The 21,517-nt window shown below is 42.5% G+C and overlaps 1 protein-coding gene across 2 annotated transcripts in view; it reads right to left on the reverse strand.

Annotated features, from left to right (window-relative positions):
* Positions 1-239: 239 nt before the first annotated feature.
* LOC146362949 (teashirt homolog 1-like) overlaps positions 240-21,517 on the reverse strand; it is a 31,031-nt gene continuing 9,753 nt past the window's right edge. For both annotated transcript variants that reach the window (XM_084918873.1, XM_084918872.1), the window contains exon 3: positions 240-4,820. In XM_084918873.1, the coding sequence (XP_084774999.1) occupies positions 1,471-4,820 (3,350 nt within the window). In that variant the 3' untranslated portion in view covers positions 240-1,470. The remainder of the gene's footprint in view (positions 4,821-21,517) is intronic.

The following is a 21,517-nucleotide window of genomic DNA, read 5'->3' on the forward strand; positions in this document are numbered from 1 at the left end:
GTTAGTATTTACTGTAACCCAAACACTACTATAGTGTAAACTATAGTTTAATAGGTGGGTAGAGATATTTTTGTATAGAAAACTGAAGCAATGATAATTTTGATGAGCATTTTAGGTTTAAAAAATTAAATTGATGGAACTTCAATATATAAGTTCAGCAAAAATAGTGAAAAAATGTTTGTAGAGTCATGTTTATCTGTGTTATACTCTTCTGAAAATCACTCAGACAACACTGCATCTTATTCCAGGACATGGAATTTATTTTACAACTGAGAATAAAAGAATGCCATTCTGAATAACTGGGTTGATGACAAAACCTGAAAATTAGTCACTGAAGAATGTTTTTTAAATGTTATATACAGTTCCAAGCATCAGAACAGATGCCAGTAAGTTCTGTCACGTTATGTAGACCACATCTAGGGACCTACTGGTTACTGAAAAAAGAACGTCGTGGTCCTACACGATCCTGTAGCTTTATACAGCCTCCCTGCCTCACATTTGTGTAGAAAATAACATTGTAAAAATGCACACAGTACAAATAATGCAGAACTTTAAAGAGCAAGATATGCTGACATACATGTATACATACTTGCTGATTATTTATACAGTAAGTTTTAAACTTCATTAACTTTACAACTGTAGCTTCACAATGATAAAATTGGTAGCCTTCAAAAGCAAATACTGTACACATTGAAACAACCAGGAAATGATATTTTACTAGATAAACAAATATCCTAAATATTTTGCAAAACTTACTGTGATTTGATGGCAAACCAAACAATTTTATGATCAGCTCCCCAAAATGTTTGTCGAGGGCATAAAAACTAAAAAGGGTAATGTGTTGTCCTTTTTACTCGTACATTTCTTCATCTGTTGACACTTAAAGTGCTGAAATCACCTTAACATTTTAAAACACTCTTATTCTTTCCCAATATACCTTTACATAAACAGCTGTATCCGAAATTTGCTAAACGGGTATTTCAGTTTTGTTGTCATGACTGAAATTTTCATAAGACATAATACACTCACTGGTTTACATGAAAACATGCACAAACTGTCTCATAAATAATATGCAAGTCGTGTTGAAATATATTTATCTTAGAAAATGATTCTGAAACAGTGATCGAAATAAGAGCATGGTTTAGTTGTAAAACAACAGGTGGACCATTTTTAAAGGCTCAGATAAGATGCAGTGCATTAGGAAAGCAACAATCTGTCAGTGACTATGTAGTGCCATGGCTACTTTAATTTGTCACCCCAAAAATTCACTGTTTACTGTATGGCCTAGAGCCTCTGTAGTGCAGGCTCCTGCCATGTTTTATTAGCTGAAAAATTACCGTGTACGGTATTAAAGCTCCTGCAATTTTCATGTGTTGTAAAAATACAGCTTTGGCACTATCTGTTACGACAGATTGTAGCTTAGAGTCATAGTGCAACAGTTATCTGTCATGCTATCGGCTTTATTTGACTTCATTGTTTATCGAACTTTTCCAGCTCTTTCACGAAGATGAGATGAGCCTCTGGTGATTTTCCGTGTGTTTTGCAAAGATGCAATTTGATTGCATGTTTGCTCACAAATGTCCGATTGCAAAGTTTGCACTGATATATTGAGCCAGTGTCCTCTTCTGTGAGTCCAGGTGAACCAAAAGTCTTGTCCTCTATTCTGCTGACGGCCTGCTGCTCTATTAAGTCTATGGAGAGCTTCGAAAGGTCTTTTAGGGTAAAACCAAGGTGGGACTCCAAATGGTGAATATAGGATGAAGGAGTCCTGAATTGGGAAGCACAGTCACTGCACAAAAACAGAGGCTGGCCAGAGTCCATGTTTTTTAGGAACTTTGTTCCCCCTGTCCGCTTTAACTGGTATTTTACATTGGCCAGCCAATGTGAGATAGTAGTCATTGAGAGACCAGTGAATTTACAGATGTGGACCCGTTCCTGGGGTCCTAAGTCACTAATTACAAACTTTCCTTCCGGGGTTTCTCTCAGACTGGAGGCAAACTGGGCCTGAAGAATCAGGAGGTGTTGGGGATTCCAGTTTGACTGTCTGCCTTTCCGTCTTTGAATGGGAGATAGCTCTTCCATGCCATCCTCCAAAGTACAGCCATCGATATCGGATTTCTCTGAGATGGAAGATGGGGTTGTAGACTTTGGTGTTAAACGACCCGTCAGATTTTTCACCATGTCTGAAATGTCCATCAAAGCATTCTCTCTTAGAGGTGGCGATGATGTCTGAGAGAAATCTTTGAAGACCGGCTTGGTGTTGTTTACATTGCTGTTTGGTGTTGCAAGAGTCCCCTTAGCTGTGCTTCCATTGCTGTTTTTGGATTTTGTCAAGTCGATGGGCTGATCATCATTGACGTCGTCATCATTGTGGTAGTGACTCATAGGATCTGTTTGCTTAATCTGGGCAGAGTTGTTGATCTTATAAAGCATTGCAAATGGGTCTACAAAGGGTGTGGACACTTTTGCCGCTTTCCCCAAGTGGTTGTTCATGACGGACTGCAAAGCACTAAGAGGGTTAACAAGGGATTGTTCTGGTGAATGATCAGTGATGATGCTCAGGTTACTGCAACCATTGCTTACTGTCTTTTTGGGCGAATCTGCTTCAGTTTTTATTTTTATATTTATTTTACTCTCTGTTTGCTCTCTTTCTCTGCCCTTTAGCTCATTCCGATCCTCCAATTCACTGTCCTTCAGTACCTTTGAGAGGTTTTCAGGATACGGTGAAGCCTGTTTGTCCTTAGGATTTAGCACTGGTGACTTTGCAGATCTACACTTATTCTCTACGGGTTTTTCCTCTTTCTCATTCTTCACTAAGCTTTTCCCTGTAACTTTTTCCACTAGCTCTTCCATGGCCAGCACATTGCTCTTGTGACTTGGGGGTGGAGAGGGGCTATTTGGGGAATGGATCAGAGAGCCTAACTCAGAGGACATTACCTTCAAACTAGTGCTACTGAACAAAGGTTGAACCTGTGCACATGAGGGCAAAGGCTTCAGAGATCCATGGAGCTGATAGGCAGCGTGAATGCTGGGGTATCCACCCCAGGTTGGTGTTCCTGTTTGGGCCTTACTGATAGCACTTGAAACTGTGTTCTCTAAAGACTTCAGGATGTCCAGCCCACCTTTAGGTGTTTCTTCTAAATCTTCTTCTGTAAGGTACTGGTATGACCTGGCCCTTTCAGGTTTGTCTGTTTTTTCAGGGAAGTCTTCTTTTTCTTCTTTTATTTGTCTCTCTGGTTCCCTAACTTCAGTTTTCTCGTCCTCTGTATCTTCATCTTTCTTTTCTTCGTGTTTCTCCTCAGGGCTGGAGGGCTGCAATGGGGAGTCAGGGTGTGGCTTACCATTGGGCGGCGGGAGCCGTATGGTAGTGGGAGGCAAGGGAATCGACTGTATTTTCTCTTCAATCACAGGATCAAAAACTAGCTGCTTCCCCTTTTTAGATGCTGTATTTGTGACTTTAAGAAAGTGTCCCGTGACCATCATGTGGGCTGTCAGTTGTTGCAAGGTGTCATGCGAACTGCCACATTCCATGCATTTGAGAATTTGTGCCTTTCGTGCCTCAAACTGCCAAGTATAACTAGCACCATTTTGGTAACCGTATCGATTATTAGGAGTGACATAAGGATTGGCCAGTTTTTGGTCTTTTGGAGATTCTCCCAGGTGTATGCCAGATGAGACGGACTCTGGTGAGCTCGGCGACATCAAGTCTTGAAACGCTCTTTTTTTGGTTGGGGGGACCAGTTTTGAGGTGAGGGCTGGCATTGGTTCTTTTAGAGGCACTTTTTGATAGTGTTTTGTTTTGATCATGTGAACACTAAGGTCTTGCAGTGATTCAAAAGAGTGGCCACAGTACATGCATTTCAGAACTTTCTGGGCATCTTCTTTGCCTTCCATCTCCAGCAAGGAACGTTTTCGTGGCTTGGACCACTTCTTGCTTCGATCATCCTCTGCATCTTTGTTGTCATCTCGGTAGTGGCCAGTCTCGTTCATATGTATAGTTAGGCCTACCAAAGTATCATAGGCAGCACTACAGTCCTTACACCTAAACTTGCTAGCTCCAGTAAACACTGGGCCATACAGCTTGTTGTTTTGCCTATAAAGCTGCACGGTGCTGAAAAGGCTGGGCTCAGGAAGGAGTTGATACGGATTATACTGCAAAGTTTTAGCCAAGGCTGCTTGATGCCAATCATATGCTACTCCTGTACTGCCAGAGCTTACACTGATGCCACTGTTGCCGTTACTCGACACTGTTCTTGCACTGGTACTGCTGGTGGTAATATTTGTTGTGACTGAAGTGTTGTTACTGCTACATCTGTTCTTTACATGGACATTTCCCGGGCTATGACTGTTCAGGAACCCATTGCTCCCTTTGTGATTGCTCCCACTGCCATTGCTTGCTGAAATATTGTTTCCTTGTTTATTTTTAAGCATGTCCAGAGCAACATTGGACCAAGAGGCATCCGAGATCAGGTTTGCATAGACGGCTTTCATTTTTTCCAGACTGTCCTGTAGTGAAAGGCCATTGATGGATTCACTACCTTCCCCCAGCTTCTCCTCCACCCTGTCCGGATCACTTAAGGAGGGGGTAGTCTTAAGGTCCACCAGCTGATCACTGGTAGTGCTGAGGGGAGAAGCATACCCAGCATCTGGGTTAGTGCCATTGCTGAGTGGAGAGTTCTGGCAGCTATAACGATCTCTTGCGTCTTCCTCATCATTGAAAAAATAGTCTGCATCTTGACCATCCAGGGAAAGGCCATCATCCAGAAGATGTTCCTCTTCATCAGCTTTGCCACCCTTGAATTCATCTTCAGGTCCATACGCTGGAAAACAAAGCAAGGAGGAAAACCGAGATTAGATACAAATGTCTTAGCAAATCAATACACTTGAACACAAGAATACACCTCTGGCCCTCCCTATATGCAGGTGGTGAATGCAATAATCCTTAAGAGATTTTTGTCAATAGTCCCTGTAGAGGACAAAGATATAATAAAGTGGCAAACATCCATGTCTTGACAAGGACAGATAGTCCTCTTCACTGCACTGCCAAATGGAACTGTTGAACACTACAACTTATCTTAGGTAAGGAGTAGACATGACTCAAGAAATTTATCCACCAAGTTTAAAAATAGCAAAAACATAGAAAAGAAATTGAATTAGGCAGAGAAGATTATATATATTCTGTGGTAGTACTCCACAATGGAAAAGACACGCTTTTGCTAATCATATAACAAACGAAAGGAAAAAGTGTGCAAGGCCTCACAGTTTAAGATTTAAAGTATTCTGTTCTTTTCTTTATTATATGTCTCACATAAACACACACTGGTACAATGGTGGCTAATCATACCAAACATGAACAAAGTCTACAGTGACGAGGTGCATATAATAAGAAGTAAAACCTGAGAGCTGAAGCTTCAGAGGGCTTTAAATGCTCTGCTGCAGACAGCTTTTATACTCCTAGCTCTGTATGACATCAAAAAGGGGGTGTATCCCTAATAAGGTCATCTCAGCCACACAGTTGATTTTGAGTAATAGTACTGAGTCATAGTAACATAGAACCTTGAGGTGACTCTTGTGATTTGGCACTATATAAATACATATATATACTTCTGTTTGTGAGTGGCAGCCAATAATAAGAAAGCTTCCTTAAAGAGGGTGGGGAAAGGAGCCAATATCACTTATTTTAGAGAGCGAATCAAAACAGGGTGCGCACCAAAGTCAGTCTAGCATGGTTAAAAGAAAATATGTGAGGGAAAAACTGAGCAAAGAGGCGGAGAATTTTGACTGTGCATAAAAACAGCCAAGCAACGATGCAATCAAGAACAATCAGAAATTCCAGTATTTCCAATGTTTGATCTGATTTTTATTTATAAAAGTCCACAACAAATTATTTTTGATCCTTTTCCAGTAAACCTCTCCGTTTGAGAGGAGTAGGGGAACAACCTGGTCCATCATTTATTTGCTACAATGACAATGAATTATGGAAATGATCTATTTCCATAATTACAAAACCACAGTAATTCAATGAATGGAGAGAGTCTGACATATTCAAGTTTAAAACAAAACAAAACAGGGAAAATAAACTAAGATAGATAAATGACTTTTTAGTGAATGTTCATTTAGAAGTTCTTTTTAAGAAACATTACAGCATTCGTGCAAACATTACAGCTTATCCACTTAATTTAGATGCCAAACAGCACAAAGCCCACAGCAACATAGTCTTCATTGTCTATTTTGTTGCTGTTCAGCAACCACAGATCTATTCCTGACTTTAATTTGTTCAGTTCTTCCAACATGCCGCACATACTATGGATTCACAAGTAAGAGATAGTGGAGTAAAATGCCAGCTGCATCAGCCTTGCCAAGCCATGGTTGGCTGAAGTCAACTTGGCATCAGCTGTGGAAGTCCTCACAGCGTGATGCTAGGAAACGGCCAGTGGACATGACAAGCCGTGTTGTTACTGCCTGTGCTCCCTGAGTACTCACAGCATCAAGTGTGCCATTTTAAAAGAGGAAAGAAAAAATTATAGTATCAATGGAAATGGCTGCCTTCTCCCGCCAAATAACTGCCCATAACTCAGCTTGGAGGGGAAAAAAAAGTGATGTGTGAATTAAAATTCACTTTTTATTGTCTTTGTCTAAAAAAAATAATAAGGAAAAAAAGGTTTAAATGTGAACAGGGAGGTAGATTAAAAGGGGAACATTACACCGAGGCAGGGAAGAATCTAGGGTTAAATATGCTAAGGCACCTTTTCCAATCCATCCCTCGTAAGATGCTTGTCTGAGATGCCAGAATCAGTCTCCAGTGAGGAGGCAGATGTGCTGTCAGCTTCAAACAGCGTGTAGCTCTCTATCCCATAATCGGAATGGACATAATACCTGATGTTTGTGAGGTGCCAGTTACTGCTGCCTGGGAAAAGCTGGAGGTCCTACAGCTGCCCGGTGTGTGTGTGTGTGTGTGTGTGTGTGTGTGTGTGTGTGTGTGTGTGTGTGTGTGTGAGTGTGTGTGAGAGAGCGAAACAGTGCATGATCAAAATACATTCTTCCTCTTGCTCCCACCTGTGTGCTCTTAATTGTCCACAGGATATACTGAAGTATTTTTTTCATTTAATCACTAAAGGAAGAATTAAACATTTTCCCAAAGCAGCTGCACGGACTTCTTTGAACTCTTCCTTTTCTCCCTAACAAGCTGCAGCCTGCTGCATTGAAATAAATGGAAAAGTGAACCCATTCAAAGTTGTGAAAGTAGTTAAAGACAAATCAGCAGACCAAGTGAGAGAAACCTGACAGCAGTACACACACACACACACACACACACACACACACACACAGAAGGCACACCACCACTAAATTCTTCCCTTTCCCTGCTATCCTCCGTATGTTGCCTTGCCAGGCATCAGTGTCAGGAGTGTGTCAGTGTCAGCCTGAGGTGTCAGTGTCCACACAAACAAGCCTGAGAAGAGGTGGGAGGGGAAAGTAACAACAACAAACACAAGTCAGCCATTTTTTTTCTCCCCCCCCCCCTTTTGCTCAAGCCTGCTCCTTCACCATCTGTGTCAGTAAAGCTGCGGGTGCCACCGCCGGCTAATAAGGCAATCAGAGATGGAAAAGATGCTGACATGGCGGCTTTCGAGCGTCACTCAGAACAAAAGAGGAAACGGGGAGGGAGGGAGAGAGGGATAGGGAGGGGATTAAAACGGGGGGGGGGGAAGAGTGTCTGTTGTGGTTGTCAGTCAAAAACGTAAGCCCACTTTGTGCTGTCAGGGAGGATAGGGAAAAGAGGGGAAGTTTTGAAAAGAGAGGAGAAAAAAAAAAGATGTGTTTAGGCCAGCGAACAAGAGGTGTGTGTTTGTGTGTGTGTGTGTGTACGTGCATTTATGCGTGTGCATATCTGACAGGGGGAAAAAAATGACAGCGAAACAAGTTAACAGCAAAGCAGATAGGTGAGAGAGGTGTGAGAAATCAGCTTCTGCCATTTCTGTCATTGCGTGTGCGTGTTTGCCTAAGCTAGGTGTGGCTGATCAGTTTTATGTGTGCGTGCGTGTTTGTGTGTGTCACAAGTGTCACAGTGTGTCAGGTGCAAGCAGAGATGCAATGTGGCTAGTGGGGGGAAAGCGAAGCCATCTGTGTCTGGAGAGGAGCCTGTCACTATTGTTGTGCCCGAAGTCCAGGATTTCCTGCTGTAGACAGGTGACACCACAGTAGGACATCCCCCAGTCTCACAAACACACACACACACAATGCAAACCTGCACTACTCTGCCAAAACTACATGCCTGCCTAAAGCCAATAAGCTCGTGTGAGGTCCACAATTGAAAAACCTTATATTTTTAATGCAAGTTTGAAACACAAAGTTATAACAAGGCTGAATAAACACTAAAGTATAGTTTTGGTGATCGTTGCCATGTTTGGATACATCACTCAAATATATCTAAAATCCAAGACTGTGCACACATAAGCATTACAGCTATGGCTAAAGAAGCTTCATGCTAAAAGTTAAACAATTTTGATATTAAACTTAACGTAGTCTTACTTTTTACTCTTCTTTAACTTAACCTCATAGTTTAAAAAAAATCTTTTTATCAATCTATAATAAAACTAACTCTCTAACCGGCTGTTAAGTAACTTGAGTGCGACACAACACTGCCACAGCCAGCGTAGCTCTTCTTTCCCTCCTCAGTCACTTGTACATACACACAACACACGCTACACACACTTTCCCTTTAAACCTTCTTCATTTATTCATGTTGTCTCAGAGAAGAGGGCAATCCCGGCTCTCATTTGCAGTGCTAATGTCCAATTCCGCCAGCTTTCAGCCTCCTGATTTACCCTACGTGGCGGAGTGCTGCACCCGCAGCAGGGCGGCCGCCGAGGCTCCCTCACAGCGTCTAGCGGCCCTTCAAAACAGGAGCTCTGGCGTGGCAGTCTTATTTCTCTCTCCCGTTTCGCTTTGTCACCGGCCCCTCCATTCCCTGCCACTCACCTCTGATGGCTTTGGACAGGCCTGATCAGTGTGTGTCATTGACCTGTACGGTGTGCATGAGTGTGTGCGTATTTCAGCAGAGAGAAGGCTGTAAATAAAATGACATTATTATTTCCTCTGTCCTATCATGTAGAAAAGCCAATTATGGTAATGCTTAGTATGTCAGGCAATCTCTGTCTCTCTCTCGGCTCTCTCCCATCCTTGTTCATTCCTGAGATTTTTTTTCTGTCTGGGGTAGCTGCCGCTGTGGTTTCATAGGACCTGACACTCTCTGTGGACTAGCCTGCGGACAATATTGTGGTAAACTCGCACAGACCAAAAGTCTCTCTCAGCTCAACTTGGTTTCTGTCAACGTACTTAAATTTCTTTATACAATTTTCACAAAAAGGTGGAACCCAAAAACGAGTTGATCGTCACTACATTAACTTTCTGCGTAGTACCCTGTTTCTCTCTGATGATTATATCTCCTTTGTACATGTGATAAAGGAAACTTCCCCGGGTTAAACTCAAGGGCATGTTTGACATTACAGCCAGTTCGTGACACCAGGTCCAGGCGCGAGCCGTAATATAATCCACAGCTTCCTCGGCCAGGCACGTAAAAAGCTTACCTAACAGCACCCCCTCGGTTCCACCCTCCCCTAACCCACATAGAATAGTCCACCATATGGCACAATAGCTCAGGGGCTTCTAATAGCTCATGTGTTTTACAAATCCACCTTCTCAGCTTCCACAGCTCCGCTGGTTGGGGAAAACAAAGCAACCCATCCGGTCTGCTCTTCACGCTGATGGCCGTATGGGCAAACGGCAATTGTTGTTGTTGTCAGCCACAGCAATATCAGATGAGCTACAGTCCTAAAAAAATAAATGAACACTTCTGGCTTGGCTTTCACATGTCTAAAAAGATTTAAGCCTGAATGGATGCTTTCAAAAATGATGCCCCGCGTATTTTTCTTGGCTACTAACTTTCCCAAAAAAGGTAATAACTAAATTAAATCAGTGCTTGGTTTTCAGGGTATGCTGAACCCAGGATCTCAAAGAACTTGCCACTTTGCTTCTGTAGATACAGGCGAGCTTCTGTCTTCTGTTTCTCTTAATGTAATCTGAGACCAACACAGTGATGTTGAGATCAGCTTCTACAGGGGCCAGACCATCTGTTGCAGGTGTCTGTGCTCTTCTTGCAGTTATGGATGTTTTTGGGGGGTCGCCACTTCTGCAGCATGACTAGTCGACTGATAAGACGGCTCCCTGACCCTGCATGATGAACCTAACCCTTTCCAAACAGTTTGCAGTTACTCACGATGCTAAAAGCCTTTTTAAATCATAGCCAGTGCCTTTTAACTAGAGTTTTACTCATTTGACACAATAGATCAGTGATGGATTAAAAGAAAAAAAGAAAAGAAACAAATGTGAAGAACAACATTGCCAGTTTTCTTGAATTTCTACACCCGTCTTTGTTTTCATTTTGTGCTCCTTATTTGTTCAGCTCTTCCGAGAGCCAGTTTTTTGACGCGCCGCGACACCGACTGTGGTCTATAAATCACCTTTTCCTCGGACTGTCAGTGCCTGCTTGTTCTAAGAGGAAACAACAGCCATTATATCATTGCCGCCACAGATTAAAGCCCTCTGTGCTCAAGTTTTCTGCCAACCCCCTCCCTCCAAACCCTACACACACCTAACCATCGAACACTGCGCCGGTGCTACATACACATTTCAAACCATCTGGTTTGTTTTCAGGCAAAGTACGGATAAAGCATTACTAATGCTAATTAAAGATGATGTGAGTGAGATTTACTCCACGTATGCCAAGAACTGTTTTAATGTAGGCTGTATCAGACAGATGCCGTTTGCTAAACAGACTCTTTTTGAGAAAACATTATCAATTCCTCTACCGTTTTTTTCCCCTCTGCCATTTTTATTCTCTTCACATAAACAAGCTTCATTTTAAATTGTAACCTCGTGAAAATGAAAATACCTGTATTGTCTTAATCTTCTGTTGCAGTGCACACCTCTGGGGAACGCGCAATATCTTTAATCTCCTGCAGTTGTTCAATTTTTGTTTAATCGGGGGTGGCCGCTGCTTTGACAAAGAGGTGTTCTGTTTAAATCTAAAACGAAGGAATGAAGCACAAAACCAACAGGCTCGTGAAATAACAGAGCTCCGTCTTTTCCTCATAGATGCCGTCTTTTGAATTCACCTGCATTGCCCCTGACAGCAAAGCTTCCCCCGACTAAACAACAGCTGCTACCATTGCCTAGCAACAACCAGTTGATGGATGACCCCAAAGATGGATAATTACCATAAATCACTATGGTTGTGTGGAGAACAGAGGCAGAAAATCACTGCAGGAAAAAAACAGGATGAAACACAGTTTAAAGTAGTGTGCCCGGTGTTTAGGTTAACTCTCCTAAATTTGTCAAACAAGGTTGTTGATGAGCTCTTCTGCGGGCAAGAACTGGTTGGCGACTGGGAAGTTTCACCAAATCAGAGGCAGCACTGGCTCCGGTGTGCTTCTTAAAAGTTTTTTTTTTGACAGAGAATATATGAATAAGGGCTGTAAAATGAACCCTGACGATATGACTCACGGGACAAAACCTGTCCTGAAAGAGCGCTGACAAACAAAGTGGGCTGAGGAAGGAAGAAAGGAAACAGCGGACAAAGAATGATAGCAACGGCGAGTTTAAGTGCAACAATGAAGATGAGGGGAGCTCGAGGAGAAGAAGCAAGAGGAGGAAGTCTTTATTTATGTATTCTGTATATCTGAGTGTGTGCAAGTGACAGAGGTAGACAGTGAGGCACAGGGAGAGGGAGAAAAACAGCTAGAATTTTAAAAAAAAATGAAAGAAACCAAAAGGGCACAGGGCCAAAACAGGGTCACCACCTAACCAGTTTGGTCTAGCTGAGTCCGGTTGCACAATATGCCATCAATCAACCTTCGCTGTGCTGTCAGCCCTCCCCTCAATTTACAGAGGCCATCCACTTTGTACACTGCTAAGAAACAAAACACGAAGAAGGAACAGAAACACAGAGGAAAAAAATGCACACACACTTCCATGAATCTGATCTTTCAGTCTCTGCAGAGAATAAAGGAGAAGAAGCACCCTAATGGCTCAGTAACACAAAAACATGTTCTCAAAGATATGTGGGGAAGTGACAAACCTGCAGGGGTAGTTGGTGATTTAATGTAGCTAATAAGCTAACCTTACACAGGTAGCACACTGCTAACATGCTAGCACTTATTTCACAATTACTCTAGCCTCTGTACTGGGCTACTTTACTGCATCCCTTGCATTTTATTCGCTAAAATGTTCGCAATTTCATTAAAACAAGACACTCTTGCTAAAGAGACAAAATGCCCAAGCAGTTTATTTGAAATATAAAGTACCTGTACCATTGACGGGTGTCTAACAGTGCATTCATTTACTCTTTGGATGGTTCTGAGTTGGGATGTTATGGATTCAAGAAAGAGGATCAACACATAAAAGCTATAATAGGTACATGATAAACAAACCTATTTTGTATAATCTATGTAAAGGTGCGTGAACAGCAGAAAAGGGGCTAAGCTAAGGCCGGTAGATTAGAATTGATTAGAAATTAAATGTTAGCAAAAGAACGCACGTGCTGTATGTGAATTTGCACCATTAATCTAAAGCTTGTAATTTATAAGTGATATCCTAGCAAGTCATGCACCAAATTTTTATTTGTTTTACTACAAGACTTAACAGAGAATTCACATGAAATTTCCCAATTGGGAACTTTTTAGCATTATTTGAATGCCAAATGAATGCATTTAAAGATGCACCACTTGATTGGTCAGTGACTTCTCAGCCAGGACCGGTGATAACCTTTCATATGTCCGATTATGAGCTGGTCTGATTCATGCATGCTCAACTGTTTGACATGGGTTTTGTTCTATAAATGTGTTGCACCTGCTTTTGTTTGATAAGGTGAAATGTGTCAGATAAAGGTGGCGCACAGCGACTAATTTTCAGTTAATCATCTGTACCTCTTTCCAGCAGCTTTTTTTCCCCAGTTTCCCTAACAGGAGATCCTGCACCTTATTGTAGTTTAGGGCGATTTGTAAAGTTTATTAATTTAGTTGATTTTTGATTGTGTATGCTGTTTATATCTGAGAAAGAAAATCTAGTTGAGCAAAAATCAATAATGGCAATTCAGAAAAAATTGAATCTCTAAAATCTAAAATTCTTATTGTGTTTGATGCATAAAGTAAAATTGGACACAGAAATAGTAGAAAGCAAACCCCCCTAATTGTGACCAATATATTGAAAATAACTCAGTTTGTCTTTTATAGTGCTGTGTGAGCTGATCTTGAAACTTTTTAACAGTCTAGTATAAGACAGTGAGGCGACTCACACAGATTTTATTTTGTCTGCCTGCATCACAATATTTCATCAGCTCTTTTCTGCCCTTGTCTACGTCTCTGCAATGCGCTCAGAACACAATAATGCAGAGGGCTTTGTAAGAACCAGACCTCAGAGACCTGACTTACATATCCCTTCCCAACATGCGAACAGACAGACAAAGAAATTATAACTTTAAAAACCCCTAAAGTCACTTTAGGGAATTTAATTAGGACGGCAAACCCTCAGGGCAGGAGGCTGCTCAGGACAGCCAAATGTCCCCAAACATTTTAGTGCTTTTAACTGCATGTGTCACCAGGGAAATTCCAGCAATTGTGCACCATCAAAACCGTTATCCTTTATGCATCGCCACATTTTTTTCTTCGTTCTGTCTGCTCGAGTGACGAGTTAGTGCTGAAGTCTGGCGCTCCATTAAACAAAGTTCCACTGTTTCATTTCAACACTAGTTTAGGACTTAAGCATGATGAATAGCATAGACGTGTAACAAAAAATATATAACAAAAGAAAAAGCTGAAGCACACAGCAGTTTACAGGGTGTATGTGTGGACTGCCCCCCACTTCCTGATGACCATAGCAATAAAGCGACAGAAGACAAAATGATATGGGGGGGGGCATTAGGGGTAGAGAAAGGGTCCCTGGAGAAAGTCAGTAAATTATGTAGTGGGCTTTCAAAGTGGACTAGTATTAGTAGCCATCTCACCCTAATTGTGCCTGTGCGAGTATGCATGCATGCATGTGTGTGTGTCTGTGTGTGTGTGTCTGTGTGTGTACAATGGTTATGAACGGCTTCACAGTCAGAGAGAGAGAGAAGCAGGAAGAGAGGAAGCAATCCTTCAACAGAGCACAATATCAGACTGCGGACAGACAACGAACGGCTGGAAGGTTCTGGAAAGGAGAGAAAAGCCTGCCTCCCTCGCATTTCAGCTCCCAGCGCCGCCTCCCAAAGTGCCCTCCATCTAACACTAACACACTCATACACACACACATAAATGGCACCATAACTCTATATCCGCAATCAATCTCCGCTATGAAGACGCATCCATCTTCAGTAATGTTAATGGGAGGGTTTTGGGGGTTGGAGGGGGTGGAGGACAGGGGTAAAACAGAGGGTATGTGACTGCAGAGCTTACCTCAGAGCAGCGTGAGGTAATATGGCCTGTGTTTGTGTGTCTGTATGTGTGTGTGTGTGTGTGTAATAGAGACAGGGCAAATGAAAAAAAAGTGAGAAAAGAGCTGTGCATTTGCGCATAGTGTATTTGTCTGCGTGTCAGGAGGTCAGGTGTGTGCGTCAGTATGTGTGGGAGAGTGACTGATGGCTGTCAGCTTGCATCTGGCAGAGAAAATAAATTAGGCTTATGAAGACAAATGAACAGGCTATGGAAAGAGTAAAAGGAGGTGGAGGGGGGATCAGGACAGATAGAGAGAGAGAGAGAGAGGGAAGGGAAAAGGGAAGGAGTGGAGAGGGAGACATAATGAAGGAGAAAAAATGGGTTATTGTGTGTATGCGGTGGCACAGATATGAAAGGAAGGAGATGAAGCTGCATTGCCAGCTAAGAGAGTTCCTTTCGGCAGCCAATGAGCGTTCATTAAGAAGAACGGGTCTGCTGCTGGCAACAGGAGAAGCTTTGGCTGGGGCTTCTTTGGCTGCGAGGAAAACATATATGTGGGTGTATGTGTGGGTATGTGTGTTTGTACATTCGCTTCCAAACACGCTATAAAATATAGATTTTTTCCCCCGCCTCTTTTACTTGTGTTTTCAAAGTCTTGTCGTTCTTTAAACACGACCAAACAATGTGTTTAAAATCCACAAAGCAGCTTGAGTATAATATGCGATCAGTGGGTTTGCATCTGAGCTGGAAGTGCCTCTCAGTGTGCGTTTCCTCCTCTTGCGTGTTGGTGTCAGCATGCATCCATGTGTGTTCTATCTCCGTAGATTTGTCAGTGTCTACCCCATGACACACTCCCCTCGTTGCGAGTGGAGGAGAGCTCTTGGGGGGGCTTTGTCATGAGGCGGTCTGTTCTTTTCCTGAGGTCTGGCGCCCCTCGTTTGATAAATGACACATGTCATTCTGTCAGCCCCTGCCATCCGGGCTGGGAGGCCCCAAGCTGATGTATGGCCGCTTAGGCTAAAGGAAATCAGAGTGTTTTGGCAGCACCCTGAGAACACGGCCTCTTATACTGAGTCTACTTTTGTGTCTGTGCGAGTGTGTTTATGTGTGTTTGTGCCTGTCTGTCTGTGATACTGAAAGCATGTTTAATTGTATGTGTGTGTGTGCGCGCCTAATAGTGTGTGCATGCTCTCAACCTGTCAGGAGGACGGGTAGAAGGAGACAAATCATCGGCATGGCCGCCCCAGCTGTTCCCCAAATTTGGTGTGAGGAGGAGAGCGAGGGGAGAGGGGGAAAAAAATCCTGCCATTTGAGTTTTAAACGGCTGATGCTTCCCAGAAACGGGAATGAGTGAGAGGACAAGTGGAGCTAAGCGCACATACACACACACACCCAACACACAAACTGAATCAAAACTCAAGCCGGTCCCAGCAGGAAGCGGCAGACAGTCAAGAGAGGCTTCTGGTGCAAACAAACATGCCCATATACACACATATAAACACACGAAGACAAACTTTGCACAAGGCATTTGCGACTGTCGGGCAAGCAAAAAATCGGAATTTCACTCCAGTTCTCGGTTTTTAATGTAAAGCATCCTTAACTTTCACTGTAATTCCCCGTCCGTCTAGATTTTATCCTCAAAATGTCTTCGGATCCAGAGATAATCTTCGAAACTACGCACTAGGCGGTCACACAGGCGCGCAAACATTTCCCTGGAGGAGGAGGAGGAGGACGGTCCCACCTGGAGGTTGTGAACTCTGTATGACCCTGTTTGATAGGGTGTGGGCCAAACTCTGTCCTCCCCCTCTCTCCCACAGAAAAGAAGCGGGAGAAGAAGAAGAAGGAGAAGAGAAAAAAAACTGCGTCATTAAGCAGTGAGTGATGAGTGGCAGCCATGGGTGACATCCTCCCCTCTTTCTCTCCCCTCCGCTACCCAACTGCTTTCACTGTCTCTCCGTCTCTGTTTTTTTTTCTTCATTGCCTTGATACTTTTCTCTCTCGCTTTATTCACCTCTCTCCATCCCTCAACCCCTCAAGTCATTTCTCTTTCACTCCTCTGTTGCTTTGCCTCCTCTTTTTCCACTCCCTCATATCCCTCCCCCCTCTTTCCTCTCTGGTTCTTTTTTGTCTACTGTCAGTCTCCTTTTCTCCTCTTTTTTTCACCCCTTTATGCCCCTCCTGCTATTGCTTCTTTTTCTGTCCCCCCTCCCTTTCCCCTCACACACACACACACAGACACACAAGCACATGCACAATAGTGCCTCGCTCTGTCCTGTCTAGCTCTCTGGCCATGGTCTTGTAGACACTCAGCTCCTCCATACATAATAGATCCCAAATATCCAGAGGAGGGGTGCACATTTCCACCCGCTCAGGATTGTGCCATCAGAAGTGCTTCAAAAGTAGGTCTACTGTGTGGCATTGTAAAGCTAATGCTATCTTTTTAAAGCACAGTTTAAAGCATGAATACAAATATCGTTTTAAGCTAACTTCTCCAAAGACAGGCTTCCCTCTCAAAGTGAAAGTTTAGACATACGATAACCAGCACGAGCATCACGTCATGCATTTTAGCATTAAATGCGCTCCTGCAACTGCTGTGATGTTTTAACAGTAGATTTCACTCCGAAATAGACATGGACACATGCTACCTCGACATGACTTGCACCTTTTTATTTTGTTTTTATGAAATCAGCAGAGACTGGTGTGTTGCTCAGTAAAAGTCTGAGCTCACTGAAGATCAGTGAAAATGGGTTTCACAAATGCACTATTTTCTCTTTTAAAAAAAACAGGGAGTCAGTATCCAAGTACAAATCTCCTTAACTGAAATTCAGTGGTTTCCCCAACAGCCAGCTAATCACGTCTGTCTGGCTGGCTGGCTGACTATATAAATACTGAGGGGAGGGGAGAGTCTAATGAGGTAACGGGGTAATTGACTGACCTTGATGTACGTGATGTTAATCAGCTCAGGCCATTCTGCTCCATGATCCTGTTTAGTTTGAGGAAGTTTAATTAAACATCCCGGACACGCACAGTACCGCACTCTACTAAGAAGAGATGTTTCTATTCTCTCGACTGGCACAAAAAAAAGGATCTAATGTTTAAGTTTTACACCAACTGCACTGTGGTCATTTCACCTTTGCAGTCTTGAGTAACTTATTTCAGACTCATACAACCAAAAGAAGCACACATTTGCTCCAGCATTGCTGTTTTTAGTGCTTTTCATGCAGTGATAAGAGATTTTAAAAATTCATCCCTTTTTCCTTTTTGGACTTGGAAAGGACATTTGTGCGCCGACTGACAAAGAAACTAGAGGCCAAATTAATCAATACTGAAAATCTGAGTGTGCAGCGTACTGAATCCAAATTTTCCATTTCTCAACCCAAATTCAATTTAGCTTCTAGTATTCGATTTACAATGTGCTACATTTTCAGCAATCAAGTATTCTGGTTTGTGAAGTATATTTAAGCTGATGGCTGCCATCCACTCAGATGTCTTATTGTTGGGACTTTGATCCCAGTTAATACGACGGTATTTTCTTACAGCGCTCGGTCTATTTTCAGCTCAGTTCAGAAAAAAATGGAAGGTGCAAAATATGAGGAATGGAGTGATAGACTTAGAAGATGGAGAGGAAAAAAGTGTGTCACATTTACCTAGAAATGACTCACACTCACAGACACTATAAAACTGGGAATGTGGCCATTCTTGGACTTTTGGATTCGAGCGCCAAAAATACTGTAATTATCCAGGAAGATGACAGCTATATTACACAGACCTTCACAAAGGTGAAACAGCAGGCAGCAGCCAAATCATACGGTAAGACGGAAGACAGGATTTGATTCTGTTATATCAAATTAACTTAGACAGATATCAATTAAAAGGCAAAGAACAAACTTTAAATTGCCATGTGGCAAACATATTACACTTGTGTAAGCAGCTACTACGTCCAAAAAGGCTAAATATGCTTTTATGAAAATTTGAAATACTCAGGAAAAATCCCAGATAAATTTATTATGTTACCAAATTCCAGCAAATAAAAAACTTGCAGTCAGTTACAAGGTGAATAATGTGCAGACATCCAGGAGTTTTGAGTTTGCACCCAGGCTTATGGATATTAGCTAAAATGTTATGTTCAAACATTAAGTTAGCCCCCCTCTGTACTCACAGGTAACTTTGTAACACATCAGTTAACCCACAAAACACTGAGGAAAAAACATCCAGCATGCACATCAGTTTACCACACACACACAGCTAACCAGATGTGTTACTCGAGGGTAAAAAAAAAAAAAAAAGTTAGTCGCGACATCGTCCCAGCCTGAAAGTTCTGAAGAGTTAGTCCAAATGTGTGTGAGGGGACATTTTGTGGTTGAGAGAAAGACTTTGACTTATTTTAAAAATTGGGAACAAAACTAACCTCACTTATAATTCAGTCTGTGTGTCTGCAACAAACGCACTAGCAAATAAACACGCAATATTTATTTAGATGACACGATTTACAGGTTAATGCCAGAAGGAGCTTTACAGAAGGAATACACAGCATGTAACAGTGGAAGCAAAAATAACAGCAATGATATTAAAATAAGAGTAAAATCAGAGTCATGCAAAAATTTAAGAGGCAAAAAAAAAAATTTATTGAAATTTTTGTTGATGGAATCCAATAGTCTCTGTTATTTTTTATTTTCTCATAAAATTCACAGTTTTTATATTTATGCACTCCTGGTGTGAGATTTATTTATTCCCCAGTCAAGAAAACATATATTTATATATATATATATATATATATTAAAAAACAACAACAAAATGGGGTAAAGGGGAAGTCAGCCTGGCGTACCTGATAAAAAAATGGAAACATCTTCCCATAACATTCAATAAAGTAACATTATATAATCCTCATGTTCGGCGCCTCGGGTTAGTACTTCATAAATAAGTTTCAGAAGCGACTCCAGCAGACAGCACGTTGGTCATTTTTCTGTGTTTATGCCAAAGTTCAGTGTTGGTGCAGACGCACCACACTAGCGTTGCTCAATGTCAACATGTTCTCTGGCTTGTTACTCTGACATAGCGGCAAGTCCTGTCATCGTGCACCATCGTGACGAGAGAGACGAGAGGCAGATGGACCAGAGACAGACAGGTAAACAGGTCAACGCTGGGATCATCGCTCGAGCAGGCGCGCGGAGACGGGTGATCAGAAACAGATGCTCGGGTGGACATCCAGCCAGTGAGCTAGACAGACAGTCGGTCTGGCGCGTGAGGGAGTGACTGACGAAAGAGACACAGTGACACGGGAGGCTGTGCGAGAGGCCTCCCGCTGTTCTTTTTGAGACAGACGACTTAGAGGGACAGCTTATACCCCCTGCGACTGTCACCGTCTGAGACAGCACAGCGGCTCTGGGAAGATTTGGGAGGAATTTTCTGGAGGTAACATGTGGTGTTGTTGAATCGACCGGGATACTGAAACATTATATCCCCTTTCAACTGCCCGTCAAGTGTTGCGCTGAAGCTGATGACTGTTAAGCGATTACTTTGAGTGACCCCAAGCAATTTGTGGTCACTGGGATCCTTTTAAATGAAAGGAGCAGATAAAAACGAATCGTACCAAACCAACAAAATACGCTTTGTTTTTTTTTTCCCCTTCTTCCCTGAACAACATGCTTTATGGAAAGACTGTCTGCTTAATAGGAACTGCTCTTGGAAAATATGTGATAGTCATGTGTTTAGACTTCAAAGAACATGACACAAGTCTTCACTGCCCTGTGACTTTTGGATTTTTGTAACTCACAAGTGTGACTGCAGGATGTTGCTGAAATTAGAATATTGAGAAGAAGACGTATAAAAAAAAAACAGCCTCTTGAAATATGAGAACAAGGCCAGCGGGCCTGAAAGAGGAAAGTATTACACTCTCCTTTTCAGATGTCGAGTTCATGTTCTTGTAACCAGTTCACTGACTCTTGAGCATCCGGTGAGAGAGAGCGATAGATGAGGGTGAGAGACAGGGAGGAAGATGAAAGAAAATATGAGCGGGGTAGAGGAGAATTGAGTCGGTAAGATAGAGATTGATGACAGATAGGAAGATGAGAAACGGCTTATAGGGAGAGAGAGAAGAGGGCCAGTAACCCCCCCCCCTTCCCCCCCCCAAAAAAACCCCAAAAAAAGTCCCACACAGCAGATAGACGGAAACACTGAGGGAGTAGCTGAGATAAAGATGAAGAGGTAAAGGGGAGGAAAGAGGGATGGCAGTGACACCACACAAGGCTACGGTGTGACCTTCCTCAGCGCCCGCTCTCAAGGACAAAGTGTCATCTGTTAACTGTATCCTTACCCAGATGGCTTATCTGCAGTAAACTAGTGTCCAAAAAAATCATATTCATTGCTTCTCAACCCACGTTATCAGTTACATAAACTCTCCTTGGGGGGATAGAAATTTCCGCCCCCTGACTGTTGTCCACTTGCACTGGCTGCCGCTTGGACATGCTGAGGCCAGCGTTTATCAACTGCTATAAAAACAAGTAACCTGCCTTCTGGTGATATACAGCACTGGGTCTTGCCAGCTTTACTCTACCTGACAGAGGAAACGAGAAACCTAACCACAAGCTTGTGCGCATGTGTTTATTTGATGTAGTGATTTTTACAGGGGGGTCTGATTATGCTCCCACTCCTGACCAATCTTCTGCCGGCCTTTATTGTTCGCTTTGAAGAACTGATTCCACTACGCTTTGCAGCTGTGGTTGCATTTTTGCTTTACAGACTCACATGGAGTTTTCTTTGCCTTTCCTGGAATGGCTAACACCTTGAAACATACTGATATAGCCGGTGCTAACAGCACCCTCTGAAACAGCAGCACACTGCTGTGTGGCAAAGTTAAACAGCAAGATGGAAATATAACTCACTATTATTATTTTGTTGGCTTCAAATGTCTGTAAATACCACAATGTATTTACTTTACAGTTATATATCAAAGAGCGGAGGCACAAGTGCTCCCACTGTGCTGGAGCAGGATATGTTTAGTATTTTTACTACACCCTGGGGTATCTGAGAACAAAGCAGTTTTCTATCAT

Source organism: Perissodus microlepis, chromosome 22, assembly GCF_051167445.1.
Source record: "Perissodus microlepis isolate ML-2025 ecotype Zambia chromosome 22, ASM5116744v1, whole genome shotgun sequence".
Classification (NCBI taxonomy): Eukaryota; Metazoa; Chordata; class Actinopteri; order Cichliformes; family Cichlidae; genus Perissodus; species Perissodus microlepis.